The 17328-nt window shown below is 47.0% G+C and overlaps 1 protein-coding gene across 1 annotated transcript in view; it reads left to right on the forward strand.

Moving 5' to 3' along the window:
- The first annotated feature begins 8009 nt into the window (after window positions 1-8009).
- Window positions 8010-17328, forward strand: part of LOC140482510 (chondroitin sulfate synthase 2-like) — a 79431-nt gene continuing 70112 nt past the window's right edge. The window contains exon 1 of the mRNA XM_072580061.1: window positions 8010-8710. Coding sequence (XP_072436162.1) covers window positions 8439-8710 — 272 coding nt within the window. The 5' untranslated portion in view covers window positions 8010-8438. The remainder of the gene's footprint in view (window positions 8711-17328) is intronic.

A 17328-nucleotide genomic window follows, 5' to 3' on the forward strand; every position in this document is an offset into this window, starting at 1 on the left:
TCATTTTGCCGCATTATATTCCAAGCCTTAATTGTGTTTAGTATTATAGGGTTTTTACAGTGATCTGAAATGATTTTCCTCTTGTCTGAAAATAAAAGGTTAATAAGTGGGTGTTTTACTTGAGCGGCCTCAATGTCCAATCAGATTGATTGTGGATCAAACAAGACCCGATCAGATATGTAACTTAATAGAGAACTTAACTGATATTTCCTAAAATCTGGGAAGTCCAGTCCTCCCCTTGCCTGTGGAAGCTGTAGCTTCTTCAGCTTAATGAGGGGCCGTCTATGATTCCAGATAAAGGAACCCGACCAGCCATATAATTTACGTAGTGCCAGCCTCGGCAGCATCACCGGACACATTCTCATAGGGTATAGGAGACGGGGCAGGACATTCATTTTAATTAGTGCTATTCTACCCAGTCAGGAAATTGGAAGGTCTCCCCATCGCTGGAGGTCCTGCCTTATCCTTTCCAGTAAATGCACAAAGTTAGCCTTGTATAACTGACCAAATACTGGGGTAATAAAAATACCTAAATATAAGAAACCCTCCAGGGACCACCAAAAGGGAAAAAGGGATCCTTCCACTAGCAAGGCCACTCATTGGCATAGCCTCCGATTTTGAAAAAGTAATTTTATAGCCTGAGAATGTATTAATAACTTGGATTAGGCGAGGTACGGACATCAGAGGATTACTAAGGAATAGAAGAACATTATCTGCATAAAGAGTAACTTTATGTTTACCTGTACCAATCCTTGGGGCCGTTATATTAGGATCAGCCAGTATAGCTTCTGCTAGTGGTTCAATTATTAGTGTAAATAACAATGGCGAGAGAGGACATCCCTGACGGCAGCCCCTATCCACACTGAAGCTATCCGAACCTAATCCATTGGTAATCACAACTGCTTTGGGATCACTATACAATAGAACATAGAACATAGAAGAATACAGCGCAGTACAGGCCCTTCGGCCCTCGATGTTGCGCCGATCAAAGCCCACCTAACCTACACTAACCCACTATCCTCCATATACCTATCCAATGCCCGCTTAAATACCCATAAAGAGGGAGAGTCCACCACTGCTACTGGCAGGGCATTCCATGAACTTACGACTCGCTGAGTGAAGAACCTACCCCTAACATCAGTCCTATATCTACCCCCCGCTTAATTTAAAGCTATGCCCCCTTGTAATCGCTGACTCCATACGTGGAAAAAGGTTCTCACTGTCAACCCTATCTAACCCCCTAATCATCTTGTACACCTCTATCAAATCACCCCTAAACCTTCTTTTCTCCAAAGAAAACAACCCCAAGTGCCTCAGCCTTTCCTCATAGGATCTTCCTACCATACCAGGCAACATCCTGGTAAACTTCCTCTGCACCCGTTCCAGTGCCTCCACATCCTTCCTATAGTATGGCGACCAAAACTGCACACAATATTCCAGATGCGGCCGCACCAGAGTCTTATACAATGTTGAGACCCATTTGGTAAACACCTTTCCAATACCAAACCTTTCCAATGTGTAAAACAAATATGACCATTCAACCCTATCGAATGCCATTTCCGCGTCTAATGAAACTACTACTCCTGGTATCTTTCCCTAATGACAGGCTTGAATCATATTCAAAACCCTTCTAATATTATTGGATGATCTACGGCCCTTAATAAGCCCCGTCTGATCCTCCTTTATAATATGTAGCAGTACCCTTTCTAGTCTCAGTGCTTATGTTTTAGAAAGGATTTTAAAATCTACATTTGGCAAGGATATTGGTCTGTATGACGTACAATCTTCTGGATCCTTTCCTTTTTTAAGGATAAGAGAGATATTTGCCTCTTTCAGCGAAGGCGGGAGACAGCCCTGACTATATGCATAGTTAAAAACAATGACTGCAGATGCTGGAAACCAGATTCTGGATTAGTGGTGCTGGAAGAGCACAGCAGTTCAGGCAGCATCCAAGTAGCTTCGAAATCGACGTTTCGGGCAAAAACCCTTCATCAAGAATAAAGCCCCTTTATTCCTGATGAAGGGCTTTTGCCCGAAGCGTCGATTTCGAAGCTACTATATGCATAGTTATACATGTCCATAAGTGGACCAGCCAATATTTCTGTAAATTCTTTATAGAATTCAGCTTGAAAACCATCTGGGCCAGGTGCCTTACCGCTCTGAAGTTGCCTGATTGCATCAAGTATTTCTTGGACTGTTAGAGGAGCATTTAGGAACGATACCTGTTCTGGAGTTAGACCCGGAAAGGTCAAATTTTTAAAAAATGACTGCATCCTCCTAGTCCTATCTTCACAATCCTGCGATTTATATAACTCAGAATAAAATTCTCTAAAGATCGCATTAATCTTTTTATGATCATGAGTCAAAATACCCGTACTTTCCTTGATAGACGTAATAGTCTGAGGGGCCTTTTTCTTCTTTGCAAGAAATGCTAAGTATCTACCCGGTTTGTCGCCATATTCATATAACCTTTGTTTTGCAAATAATATTTCCCTCTTAGCCGTTTAAGTAAGCGTAGTGTTTAGAGCTGTGCGAAGAGCTGTAATCCTTTGCAATTTAATAATAGAAGGTCTATCAGTGTTTGCTGTTTCAGCTGCTTTGAAGCGAGCTTCAAGCAGACGCTGGCAAATGGAGTTTAATGTGGAAAAGTGTGAGGTGATTCACTTTGGAAGGAGTAATAGGAATAATGAGTATTGGGTTAATGGTAAGATTCTTGGCAATGTAAATGAGCAGAGAGATCTTGGTGTCCATGTCCAAACATCTCTGAAAGTTGCCACCCAGGATGATTGGGTTGTTAAGAAGGTGTATGGTGTGTTAGCAGTTATTGGTAGAGGGATGGAGTTTCGGAGCCATGGGCAATTAGGGTTGGGTAATAAATACTGGCCTATCCTGTGATGCCCTCATCCCGTGAATAAATAAAGAAAAAAAATGATAGATGAGACTGGCAGCTCAATGTCCTGGGTTTTAGTTGCTATAGGAAGGAGAGGAAAGGAGGCAACAAAGGGTGGGGGGGGGGGGGGGGGGGGCGGGCGAGGTCATGGAAGTTTTTGATGAAGGAATACATTATTGCTGTCACTAAAACCGCCCAGTGAAAATATGGGGCAGAAATGACAAAATAGAGAGGAAAGATGACTTTGATCGAATTGTACTATAGGCCCCTCAATAGCAAGTGGGAAATCATGAAACGAATGTGTAGGGAGATCTCAGATATACGTAGGCGTAATACGTTTGTAATAAAGGGGGATTTGAATTTTCCAAACATTGACTGGGGCTTCCATAGTGTTAAAGGTTTGGATGTTGAAGAATTTGCCAAATGTGTCCAAGAAAATTTCCTTTATCAAGATGTGAATGCTCCTAATAGAGAAGGAGCAAATTTAGGCAATAAGGCAGGGCAGGTGACTGAAGTAAAAGTGGGGGATCACTTTGGTTCTAGCAATTATGATTCTATTAGTTTCAAAATGGTTATGGAAAAGGATAAGCCTTCCATTAAAGTTAAATTTTAATTGATGTAAAGTAAATTTTAATGATATAAGACAAGAACTTTCAAAAGTTGATTGGAGTAGACTGTTCACAGGTAAAAGGACGTCTGACAAGTGGGAGGCATTCGAGAGTGCGATGGTGTGAATTCAGACGCATTTTGTTCCTCTTAGAGTGAAGGGTGGGGCTGGTAAGATTAAAGAACAATTGATGAGTAAATTCTTTGAGGAAGTGACCAAGTTGATAGATGAAGGAAGGGCTGTTGATGTCATATACATGGACTTTAGTAAGGCGTTTGATAAGGTTCCCCATTGTAGACTAATGGAGAAAGTGAAGTCACATGGTGTGCAGGGTGTTCTAGCAGATGGATAAAGAACTGGTTGAGCAGCAGGAGACAGAGAGTAGTAGTTGAAGGGAGTTTCTCGAAATGGGGAAAGGTGACCAGTGGTGTTCCACAGGGATCAGTATTGGGGCCACTGTTGTTTGTGATATACATAAATGATCTGGAAGAGGGCACTGTTGGTATGATCAGCAAGTTTGCAGATGACACAAAGATTGGTGGAGTAGCAGAAAGCATAAGGGACTGTCAGAGAATACAGGAGGATATAGATAGGCTGGAGAGTTGGGCGGAAAAGTGGCAGATGGATTTCAATCCAGACAAATGTGAGGTGATGCATTTAGGCAAGTCTAATTCTTGAGTGAATTATACTGTAACTGGAAGAGCCTTGGGAAAAGTTGATGAGCAGAGAGATCTGGGAGTGCAGGTCCATTGTACCCTGAAGGTTGCTGCACAGGTGGATAGAGTGGTCAAGAAGGCATATGGTATGCTTACCTTCATTGGATGGGGTATTGAGTATAAGAGCTGGCAGGTCATGTTAACATTGTACAAGACATTGGTTCAGCCGCATTTAGAATACTGTGTACAGTTCTGGTCACCACATTACCAAAAGGATGTGGACGCTTTGGAGAGGGTGCAGAGAAGGTTTACGAGGATGTTGCCTGGTATGGAAGGTGCTAGCTATGAAGAGAGGTTGAGTAGGTTAGGTTTGTTTTCATTTGATAAAGGGAGATTGAGGGGGAACCTGATTGAAGTTTACAAAATCATGAAGAGTATAGACAGGGTGGGTAGAGATAAGCTTTTTCCGAGGGTGAAGGATTCAATAACGAGAGGTCAGAGAGGAGAAAAGTTTAAGGGGGATACATGAGGAAAATGCTTTACTCAGAGGGTGGTGGGCATTTGGAACGCATTGCCAACAGAGGTGGTAGAGGCAGGTACGGGAGATTCATTTAAGATGCATCTGGACAGATGTAATGAGTCGGTGGGGAGCAGAGGGATACAGATGCTTAGGGATTGGGCGACAGGTTTAGACAGTACATTTGGATCGGCTCAGGCTTGGAGGGCCGAAGGGCCTGTTCCTGGGCTGTAAATGTTTTGTGCTCTTTGTTCTTCTTTGATGAATAAAGATATTAAGGCTCTAATCCAGAATAAAAGAGAATCTTATTTTAGATTTAGACAACTTGGTTCAGTTGAAAGTCTTCAACTGTATCAAGAGTGTAGGGGCATTCTAAAGAGAGAAATGAGGAAGGCAAAGAGGGGATATGAAATAACACTGGCAGATAAGGTTAAGGATAACCCGAGGAATTTCTATAAATACATTGAGAAAGAGGTAACTTGACAGAGGGTAGGACCTCTTCAAGATCTTGGAGGTTGTCTTTGTGTTGAACACCAGGAGATGGGAGAAATACTAAATCAATATTTTGCATCAGTTTTTACTGTGGATAAAGAAATGGAGGCTAGAGAATGCAGAGAAATAGATATTGATGATTTAAAAACAGTTCACTTGACAGAAGAGGGAGTCCCGATTAGTCTTAGAAAATATAAAGGTGGATAAATCTCCAGAACCTGATCTAATGTATCCCAGAACATTGAGGGATGTGAGAGAGGAAATTATGAGACCCCTTGCAGAAATATTTGCATCCACAATAACTACCTGCATCCACAGGGATCGGTTCTGGGGCCTCTTTGGTTTGTGACTTTTATAAATGGTTTGGATGAGAATATAGAAGGCATGGTTAGTGCACTGTAGACAGTGAGGAAGGTTTTCTAAGATTACAAAGGGATCCTGATGAAATGGGTCATGGCTGATGGAGTTCAATCTGGATAAGTGTGAGGTATTGCAGATTGGTGTAACAAACAACTGTGGGTTTATCCAATTAATGGTAGAGCCTTGGGTAGTGCTGTAGAACAGAGGGACTTAGGGCTGCAGGGACATAATTCTTTGATGTTTGCCTCACATGTAGACAGGGTAGTTAAAAAGGCATTTGACATATTTGCCTTCATTACTCAGTCCTTTGTGTATAGGGATTGGGAAGTCACGTTGAGGTTGTACAGGACATTGGAGAGGCCTCTTCTGGAATACAGTGTCCAAGTTCTGGTCACCGGTTACAGGAAGAATATTATTAAATTGGAGAGAGTTCAGAGGAGATTTCCCAGGATATTGTCAGGAATGGAGTGTTTGAGTTATAAAGCAAGGCTGCGACATTTTTCACTCGAGTGTAGGAGGTTGAGGGTTTTATAAAATAATGAAGCTTATAGATGGAGTTAATGGTAGTTGTCTTTTCCCTAGGATGGGGGATTTCAAGATTAGGGGCACATTTTAAGGTGGGAGGAGAGAGATTAAAAAAAAACATACAAGAGGAATTTTTGTTTACATATGGTGGTTCGCATGGGGAATGAATGTCCGAAGAAAGTGGTGGGTATGGGTACAGTTACAACATTTAAAGGACATTTGGATAAGGACAGGAATAGGAAAGGGTTTGGAGGGACATGGACCAGGAGCAGGCAGGTGGGGCGAGTTTAATTTGGGATTATGTTCAGCATGGACCGGTTGGACCGAAGGGTCTGTTTCCATGCTGTATGACTGTATGACTCTATGCCTGTGATCTCTCTCTGGGATCTCTCTCTGGGATCACTCTCTGCGATCTCTCTCTGGGATCTCTAGCGGCGATCTCTTGCTGTGATCTCTTGCTGTGATCTCTCTCTGTGATCTCTCTCTGGGATCACTCTCTGGGATCTTTCTCTGGGATCACTCTCTGGGATCATTCTCTGCGATCTCTCTCTGGAATCTCTCTCTGGGATCACTCTCTGGGATCTCTCTCTGCGATCTCTCTCTGGGATCACTCTCTGCGATCTCTCTCTGTGATCTCTCTCTGGGATCACTCTCTGTGATCTCTCTCTGTGATCTCTCTCTGTGATCTCTCTCTGGGATCTATCTCTCTGCGATCTCTCTCTGCGACCTCTCTCTGCGATCTCTCTCTGGGATCTATCTCTCTCTGCGATCTCTCTCTGGGATCACTCTCTGCGATCTCTCTCTGTGATCTCTCTCTGGGATCACTCTCTGTGATCTCTCTCTGTGATCTCTCTCTGTGATCTCTCTCTGGGATCTCTCTCTGGGATCTATCTCTCTGCGATCTCTCTCTGCGACCTCTCTCTGCGATCTCTCTCTGGGATCTATCTCTCTGCGACCTCTTTCTGCGATCTCTCTCTGGGATCTATCTCTCTCTGCGATCTCTCTCTGGGATCACTCTCTGGGATCACTCTCTGGGATCTCTCTCTGGGATCTATCTCTCTGCGACCTCTCTCTGCGACCTCTCTCTGCGATCTCTCTCTGGGATCTATCTCTCTCTGCGATCTCTCTCTGGGATCACTCTCTGCGATCACTCTCTGGGATCATTCTCTGTGATCTCTCTCTGGGATCTCTCTCTGGGATCTATCTCTCTCTGGGATCACTCTCTGCGACCTCTCTCTGCGATCTCTCTCTGGGATCTATCTCTCTCTGCGATCTCTCTCTGGGATCACTCTCTGCGATCTCTCTCTGGGATCACTCTCTGCGATCTCTCTCTGGGATCTATCTCTCTCTGGGATCACTCTCTGCGACCTCTCTCTGCGATCTCTCTCTGGGATCTATCTCTCTCTGCGATCTCTCTCTGGGATCTCTCTCTGTGATCTCTCTCTGGGATCACTCTCTGTGATCTATATATCTTTGGGGCTGGAATCTGTCTCTGAGATCGCTCTTCCCAGAACTGGATTATCTCTCTTGGGCTCTTGATCCCATCTCTTTGGGATCTCTATCTCCCTGAGACTTTGATCTCTCTCTGAGATCTCTATCTCAGGGTGACTGGGATCTCTCTGTCTTTCTGGGGATCCTCTCTCTCTCTCTCTCTGCGATTGGGATCTTTCCTTGGGATCTGCCTGGAGCAGGATCGCAGGCTCAGAAGTGACGTTCGGGAGGAGGAGCAAGGAGGTGACACGTCAGGAGAAAGTTTCAAACAGAGAGAGAGAGAGAGAGAAGGAGAAAGAAACAGAGAGAGAGAGAGAGAGACCCGCGGCGAGACAGGCAGAGAGAGTGTGAGAGAGAAAAGTGGGATAGGGAAAGCTCCGGGAGGGAGGGATAGAGAGAGAGAGAGGGAGTGGGGGAGAGAGGGAGGGAGGGAGTGGGGGAGAGAGGGAGGGAGGGAGTGGGGGAGAGAGGGAGGGAGTGGGGGATCCCTTCGCCTGTGCTGTTTGTAACAAAGGAGCAAGCGGCACATTAAAGGGATCGAGATTCCGCGATCGGATCCCGGGGATTCCCAGTGATCCCCGAATGTGCCCAGCCAGTCCTGGTGATCCCACATTCCCTGTGATTCCGAGTGACTCCCTATTCCCGACGATTCCCAGTTTCCAGTGATTCCTGGTTTTCCTGATTGTTTTTGGTAATTCCCAATTATTCCCGATTATTCCAGACTGTTCAAGGTGATCCTCAGTTATTCCTGGTCATTCCCTATGCCTGCTGATTCCCAGGGATTCCAGTTCCCAGTGATTCCATTATCCCAGACATTCCCAGTCATTCTGTTTCACAGTGATTCCTGCAATTCCCACGATTCCCACTAGTTCCCACGATTCCTAGTGATTCCTGGTCAGGATGCGGCTCTCCATGATCCTGGCCCTAGTGCGGCCAGTTGGTCCAGTAGTAATCGGAATCTCTCTGGGATTCACACTGAGTCTATTGAGCAGTGGCTGGGGTGATGAACCTTGTTCCCAGCCTCGGGAAAGAGCCGGGATCCGGGGCAGGAAGCCCAGCTCCGTGGCAGCTGCTCCTGGGGGAGAGAGTGAGTCCAAGTGGCAGGAATTTGAGCCCCGGATCGTTCCGTATAAAGCAGCAAGTGTGAAAAACCAAGGGAAGAAAACTGTCAGGTAAGACCATGGTCAGGTGGGAGGAGGCTGGGACAATTACAGCATCCAAAAGGCATCTGCATCGGGATATGAATAGGAAGGGTTTGGAGGGGTGGGGGCCGGGTGCTGGCAGGTGGGACTAGATTGGGTTGGGATATCTGGTCGGCATGGATGGGTTGGACCAAAGGGTCTGTTTCCATGCTGTACATCTCCATGACTTTATGACTACGACTGGGATATGGGAATGTGTTTGGGATTGGGGATAAGGGCCGAAAAATGTATTGCTGGAAAAGCACAGCAGGTCAGGCAGCATCAAAGGAACAGGAGAATCGACGTTTTGGGCATAAGCCCTTCTTCTGGAAGAGTCCCCTCCATTGGGGATAAGGGACTGGATAAGGCAATTGAACTAGGATAAGGGAATCAGATGGGATTGGGATGGGGAAAGGGACGAGTGTGGTTGAACTCGGGGAATTGGATTGGAATATGGGATGGTTTTGGGATTGGATTGAGGAACGATATGGTGAATGTGCTAGGGAATGGGATTGGGACAACGGTGGGGCATCATCTCAGAGTAAGGGGTCACCCATTGAAGACAGAGATGAGGAGGGATTCCTTCTGTCTGAGGGGAGTGAATTTGTGGAATTCTTTCCCACAGAGAGCTGTCGGGGCTGGGTCATTCAGTAAATTCAAGGCTGACAGAGACAGATTTTTAATCAGGAAGGGGACAGAGGGTTGAGGGGGATAGGCAGGAAAGTGGGATTGAGGATGATCAGATCAGCCATGATCTCATGTATTGGTGCAGCAGATTCGATGGGCTGAAGGCCAAATCTACCCCTCTTTCTTCTGGTCTTTTGGAAATGGGATTTCTTCAACAGGAGGAACTCTGACAGTCTTGTTAAACATGATTTCTCTTTTCGAAATCCTCACTGACCCTGCCCAGTTTCCTATTTGTTTTGAAATGTCCAGTTATTACATCCATCAGAATCGATTCCAGTATTTTCCTGAATGCTGTGTGTTCTCCAATCCCCCTCCCATCGTAGACCAGAAGGTTATATTTGTCACCCTCCAATCTGCAGGAACCTTTCCAGAATCTCGAGACCTTTGAAAGATAATCACCAATGTATCCACGATCTCAGTGGGCACATCCTTCAGCACTGTTTCCTTGAGATTAAAGCAGAAAGTGCTGGAGAAACTCAGTAGGTCTGGCAGTGTCTGTGGAGAGAGAAACACAGTTAATGTTTTGTATCTGATATTTACTTCTTCAGAACTGAACAGAGGGCTAAAGAAATGCAGGACGTTACATGACAAGAGAGAAATATCCCCCAAAAACTCACCTTCTCTGGCATCTGGTTACTGGACAGTGATCAGGAGCAGGATTCCTGCCTGATTTCCCCCCTCCCTCAGTGATCAGGAGCAGGATTCCTGCCTGATTTCCCCCCTCCCTCAGTGATCAGGAGCAGGATTCCTGCCTGATTTCCCCCCTCCCTCAGTGATCAGGAGCAGGATTCCTGCCTGATTTCCCCCCTCCCTCAGTGATCAGGAGCAGGATTCCTGCCTGATTTCCCGACTCTCTCCGTGATCAGGAGCAGGGGTCTGTCCCTGTATAACACTGGGATAGATTACTGGTGGGGACAGGTCTGTCACTGTATAACACTGGGGTACAGTACTGGTGGGGACAGGTCTGTCACTGTATAACACTGGGATGCACTACTGGTGGGGACAGGTCTGTCACTGTATAACACTGGGGTACAGTACTGGTGGGGACAGGTCTGTCACTGTATAACACTGGGATGCACTACTGGTGGGGACAGGTCTGTCACTGTATAACACTGGGGTACAGTACTGGTGGGGACAGGTCTGTCACTGTATAACACTGGGGTACAGTACTGATGGCGACAGGTCTGTCACTGTATAACACTGGGATGCACTACTGGTGGGGACAGGTCTGTAACTGTATAACACTGGTGTACAGTATTGGTGGCATAGGTCTGTCAGTGTACAACACTGAGGTACGGTATTGGTGGGGACAGATATGTCACTGTATAACACTGGGGTACAGTACTGGTGGGGATATGTCTGTCACTGTATAACACTGGGGTACAGTACTGGTGGGGACAGGTCTGTTAGTGTGTAACACTGGGATGCAGGACTGGTGGGGACAGGTCAGTCGTTGTATGTCACTGTGGTACAGTACTGGTGGGGACAGGTCTGTCAATGTGTAACACTGGGATGTAGGACTGGTGGGGACAGGTCAGTCGTTGTATGTCACTGTGGTACAGTACTGGTGGGGACAGGTCTGACAGTGTATAACACTGGGGTACAGTTCTGGTGGCGACAGGTTTGTCACTGTATAACACTGTGGTACAGTACAGGTGGGGACAGATTTGTCACTGTATAACACTGGGGTAGGATATTGGTGGGGACAGGTCTGTCTCTGTATAACACTGGGGTACAGTACTGGTGGGGACAGGTTTGTCACTGTATAACACTGGGGTACAGTTGTGGTGGGGACAGGTCTGTCACTGTATAACACTGGGGTACAGTACTGGTGGGGACAGGTCTGTCAGTGTATAACACTGGGGCACAGTACTTGTGGGGACAGGTCTGTCAGTGTATAACACAGTGTTGCAGTTCTGGTGGGTTCAGGTCTGTCAGTGTATAACTCTGGGGTACAGTACTGGTGGGGTCAGGTCTGTCAGCGTATAACACTGGGGTACAGTACTGGTGGGGACAAGTCTGTCACTGTATAACACTGGGGTACAGTACTGGTGGGGACAGGTCTGTCACTGTATAACACTGTGGTACAGTACTGGTGGGGACATGTCTGTCACTGAATAGCACTTGGATACAGTACCGGTCGGGACAGGTCTGTCAGCGTATAACACTGGGGTACACTACTGGTGGGGACAGGTCTTTCACTGTATGTCACTGTGGTACAGTACGGGTGCGGACAGGTCTGTCACTGTATAACACTGTGGTACAGTACTGGTGGGACAGGTCAGTCACTTTATAATACTGGGGTACAGTACTGGTGGTGACAGGTCTTTCAGTGTCTCACAATGGGGTGCAGTACTGGTGGGGTCAGGTCTGTCACTGTATAACACCTGGGTACAGTACTGGTGTGGACAGGTCTGTCAATGTGTAACACTGGGATGCAGGACTGGTGGGGACAGGTCATTCGTTGTATGTCACTGTGGTACAGTACTGGTGGGGACAGGTCTGACAGTGTATAACACTGGGGTACAGTACTGGTGGAGACAGGTCTGTCACTGTATAACACTGGGGTACAGTACTGGTGGGGACAGGTCTGTCCCTGTATAACTCTGGGGTACAGTACAGGTGGGGACAGGTCTGACAGTGTATAACACTGGGGTACAGGACTGGTGGGGACAGGTCTGACAGTGTATAACACTGGGGTACAGGACTGGTGGGGACAGGTCTGACAGTGTATAACACTGGGGTACAGGACTGGTGGGGACAGGTCTGACAGTGTATAACACTGGGGTACAGGACTGGTGGGGACAGGTTTGTCACTGTATAACACGGGGGAAGGGTATTCGTGGGGACAGGTTTGTCACTGTATAACACGGGGGAAGGGTATTCGTGGGGACAGGTTTGTCACTGTATGTCACTGTGGTACAGTACTGGTGGGACAGGTCAGTCACTTTATAATACTGGTGTACTGTACTGGTGGAGACAGGTCTTTCAGTGTCTCACAATGGGGTGCAGTACAGGTGTGGACAGGTCTGTCAGTATATAACACTGGGGTACAGTACAGGTGGGGACAGGTCTGTCAGTGTATAACCCTGGGGTACAGGACTGGTGGGGACAGGTCTGTCACTGAATAACACTGTGGTACAGGACTGGTGGGGACAGGTCTGTCACTGTATAACATTGGGTTAAAGTACTGGTGGGGAGAGGTCTGTCACTGTATAACACTGTGGTACAGGACTGGTGGGGACAGGTCTGTCTCTGTATAACACTGTGGTACAGTACTGGTGGGGACAGGTCTGTCACTGTATAACACTGTGGTACAGGACTGGTGGGGACAGGTCTGTCTCTGTACAACATTGGGTTAAAGTACTGGTGGGGAGAGGTCTGTCACTTTTGTCTCTGTGGTACAGTACAGGTGGGGACAGTTCATTCACTTTATGACACTGGGGAACTGTACTGGTAGGGACATAGAACATAGAACATAGAACATAGAACAATAAAGCACAGAACAGGCCCTTCGGCCCACGGTGTTGTGCCGAACTTCTATCCTAGATTAAGCACCCATTCATGTACCTATCCAAATGCCACTTAAAGGTCGCCAATGATTCTGACTCTACCACTCCCACGGGCAGCGCATTCCATGCCCCCACCACTCTCTGGGTAAAGAACCCACCCCTGACATCTCCCCTATACCTTCCACCCTTCACCTTAAATTTATGTCCCCTTGTAACACTCTGTTGTACCTGGGGAAAAAGTTTCTGACTGTCTACTCTATCTATTCCTCTGATCATCTTATAAACCTCTATCAAGTCACCCCTCATCCTTCGCCGTTCCAACGAGAAAAGGCCGAGAACTCTCAACCTATCCTCGTACGACCTACTCTCCATTCCAGGCAACATCCTGGTAAATCTTCTCTGCACCCTCTCCAAAGCTTCCACATCTTTCCTAAAGTGAGGCGACCAGAACTGCACACAGTACTCCAAATGTGGCCCAACCAAAGTCCTGTACAGCTGCAACATCACTTCACGACTCTTGAATTCAATCCCTCTGCTAATGAACGATAATACTCCATAGGCCTTCTTACAAACTCTATCCACCTGAGTGGCAACCTTCAAAGATCTATGTACATAGACCCCAAGATCCCTCTGCTCCTCCACCTTACTAAGAACCCTACCATTAACCCTGTATTCCGCATTCTTATTTGTTCTTCCAAAATGGACAACCTCACACTTGGCAGGGTTGAACTCCATCTGCCACTCCTCAGCCCAGCTCTGCATCATATCTAAGTCCCTCTGCAGCCGACAACAGCCCTCCTCACTGTCCACAACTCCACCTATCTTCGTATCATCTGCAAATTTACTGACCCACCCTTCGACACCCTCATCTAAGTCATTAATAAAAATTACAAACAGCAGAGGACCCAGAACTGATCCCTGCGGAACTCCACTTGTAACTGGACTCCATGCTGAATATTTACCATCTACCACCACTCTCTGACTTCGACCGGTTAGCCAGTTTTCTATCCAATTGGCCAAATTTCCCTCTATCCCATGCCTCCTGACTTTCCGCATAAGCCTACCATGGGGAACCTTATCAAATGCCTTACTAAAATCCATGTACACTACATCCACTGCTCTACCCTCATCCACATGCTTGGTCACCTCCTCGAAGAATTCAATAAGACTTGTAAGGCAAGACCTACCCCTCACAAATCCGTGCTGGCTGTCCCTAATCAAGCAGTGTCTTTCCAGATACTCGTAAATCCTATCCCTCAGTACCCTTTCCATTACTTTGCCTACCACAGAAGTAAGACTAACTGGCCTGTAATTCCCGGGGTTATCCCTATTCCCTTTTTTGAACAGGGGCACAACATTCGCTACTCTCCAGTCCCCTGGTACCACCCCCGTTGCCAGTGAAGACGAGAAGATCATTGCCAACGGAACTGCAATTTCCTCTCTTGCTTCCCACATAATCCTAGGATATATCCCGTCAGGCCCGGGGGACTTGTCTATCCTCAAGTTGTTCAAAATGCCCAACACATCTTCCTTCCTAACAGGTATCTCTTCTAGCTTATCAGTCCGTTTCACACTCTCCTCTTCAACAATACGGTCCCTCTCGTTCGTAAATACTGAAGAGAAGTACTCATTCGAGACCTCTCCTATCTCTTCCGACTCAATACACAGTCTCCCACCACTGTCCTTGATCGGACCTACCCTCGTTCTCGTCATTCTCAGGTTTCTCACATACGCATAAAATGCCTTGGGGTTATCCTTGATCCTATCCGCCAAGGATTTTTCATGCCCTCTCTTAGCTCTCCTAATCCCTTTCTTCAGGTCCCTTCTGGCTATCCTGTATCCCTCCACTGCTCTGTCTGAACCTTGTTTCCTCAACCTTATGTAAGCCTCCTTCTTCCTCTTTACTAGACATTCAACCTCCCTCGTCAGCCAAGGCTCCCTCACACGACCATTTCTTTCCTGCCTGATCGGTACATACATATCAAGGACACGTCGTATCTGCTCCTTGAAAAAGTTCCACATTTCCACCACATCCTTCCCTGACAGCCTATGCTCCCAACGTATGCTCCTCAAATCCTGTCTTACAGCATCATAATTTCCCTTCCCCCAATTGTAAAAACTTCCTTGTTGTGCGCACCTATCTCTCTCCATAACCAAGGTGAAAGTCACAGAATTGTGGTCACCATCACCAAAATGTTCACCCACTAACAAGCCCGCCACTTGTCCCGGTTCATTACCGAGTACCAAATCCAATATGGCCTCCCCTCTGGTTGGACATTCTACATACTGCGTTAGAAAAGCTTCCTGGACACACTGCACAAACACCGCCCCATCCAATCTACTTGATCTAAAGAGCTTCCAATCGATATTTGGGAAGTTGACATGTCTGTTACTGTATAACACTGGGGTACAGTACTGGTGGGGACAGATTTCTCAGTGTATAACACTGGGGTACAGTTGTAGTGGGTACAGGTCTGTCACTGTATAACAGTGGGGTACAGTACTGGTGGGTACAGGTCTGTCATTGTACAACACTGTGGTACATTACTGGTGGGGACATGTCTGTCACTGAATAATACTGTGGTACAGTACTGGTGGGGACAGGTCTTTCAGTGTGTAACACTGGGATGCAGTACTGGTGGGGGTAGGTCTGTCAGTGTATAACATAGGGGTACTGTACTGGTGGGGTCAGGTCTGTCACTGTATAACACTGGGGTACAGTTGTGGTGGGGACAGGTCTGTCACTGTATAACACTGGGGTACAGTACTGGTGGGGTCAGGTCTGTCAGTGTATAACACTGGGGTATATTACTGGTGGGGTCAGGTCTGTCACTGTATAACACTGTGGTACAGTACTGGTGGGGACAGGCCTGTCACTGTATAACACTGTGGTACATTACTGGTGGGGACAGGTCTTTCAGTGTATAATACTGTGGTACAGTACTGGTGGGGACAGGACTGTCCCAGTATAACACCGTGGTACAGCACTGGTGGGGACAGGTCGGTCAGTGTGTAACACTGGGATACAGTACTGGTGGGGACAGATCAGTCACTATATAACGCTGATTTTTAGTACTGGTGCGGAAAGGTCTGTCCCTGTAGAACACTGGGGTGCAGTGCAAGTGGGGACAGGTCTGTCACTGTATGAGACTGGTGTATAGTACTGGTGTGGGACAGTTCTGTCAGGACATAACACCGGTGTACAGTGGGGACAGGTCTGTCTGTGTATAACACTGGGGTACATTACTGGTGGGGACATGTCTGTCACTGAATAACACTGGGGTACAGTACTGATGGGGACAGGTCTGTGACTGTATAACACTGGGGTACAGTACTGCTGGGGACAGGTCTGTCAGTGTATAACACTGGGGTATAGTAGTGGTGGGGACAGGTCTGTCCCTGTATAACAGTGGGGTACAGGACTGGTGGGGTCAGGTCTGTCAGTGTATAACACTGGGGTACAGTACTGATGGGGACAGGTCTGTCAGCGTATAACACTCGGGTACAGTACTGGTGGGGACAGGTCTGTCAGGGTATAACACCTGGGTACAGTTCTGGTGGGGACCTGTCTGTCCCTGTATAACACTGGGGTACAGTACTGGTGGGGACAGGTCTGTCACTGTATAACACTGGGGCACAGTACTGGTGGGAACATGTCTGTCAGTGTATAACACTGGGGTACAGTTCTGATGGGGACCCGTCTGTCACTGAATAACACCTGGGTACAGTTCGGGTTGGGACAGGTCTGTCTCTGTATAACATTGGGTTAAAGTACTGGTGAGGAGAGGTCTGTCACTTTTGTCTCTGTGGTACAGTACAGGTGGGGACAGGTCATTCACTTTATGACACTGGGGAATTCTACTGGCTGGACCAGGTCTGTCTCTGTATAACACTGGGATACAGTACTGGTGTGGACAGATTTGTCAGTGTATAACACTGTGGTACAGTAGTGGTGTGGACTGGTCTGTGACTATATGACACTGGGGTACGGTACTGGTGGGGACTGGTCTGTCAGTGTATAACACTGGGGCACAGTACTTGTGGGACAGGTCTGTCAGTGTATAACACAGTGTTGCAGTTCTGGTGTGTTCAGGTCTGTCACTGTATAACACTGGGGTACAAAACCGGTGGGGACAGGTCTGACAGTGTATAACACTGGGGTACAGGACTGGTGGGGACAGGTTTGTCACTGTATAACACGGGGGAAGGGTATTCGTGGGGACAGGTTTGTCACTGTATGTCACTGTGGTACAGTACTGGTGGGACAGGTCAGTCACATTATAATACTGGTGTACTGTACTGGTGGAGACAGGTCTTTCAGTGTCTCACAATGGGGTGCAGTACAGGTGTGGACAGATCTGTCAGTATATAACACTGGGGTACAGTACAGGTGGGGACAGGTCTGTCAGT

This window comes from Chiloscyllium punctatum, chromosome 10, assembly GCF_047496795.1.
Source record: "Chiloscyllium punctatum isolate Juve2018m chromosome 10, sChiPun1.3, whole genome shotgun sequence".
Taxonomy (NCBI): Eukaryota; Metazoa; Chordata; class Chondrichthyes; order Orectolobiformes; family Hemiscylliidae; genus Chiloscyllium; species Chiloscyllium punctatum.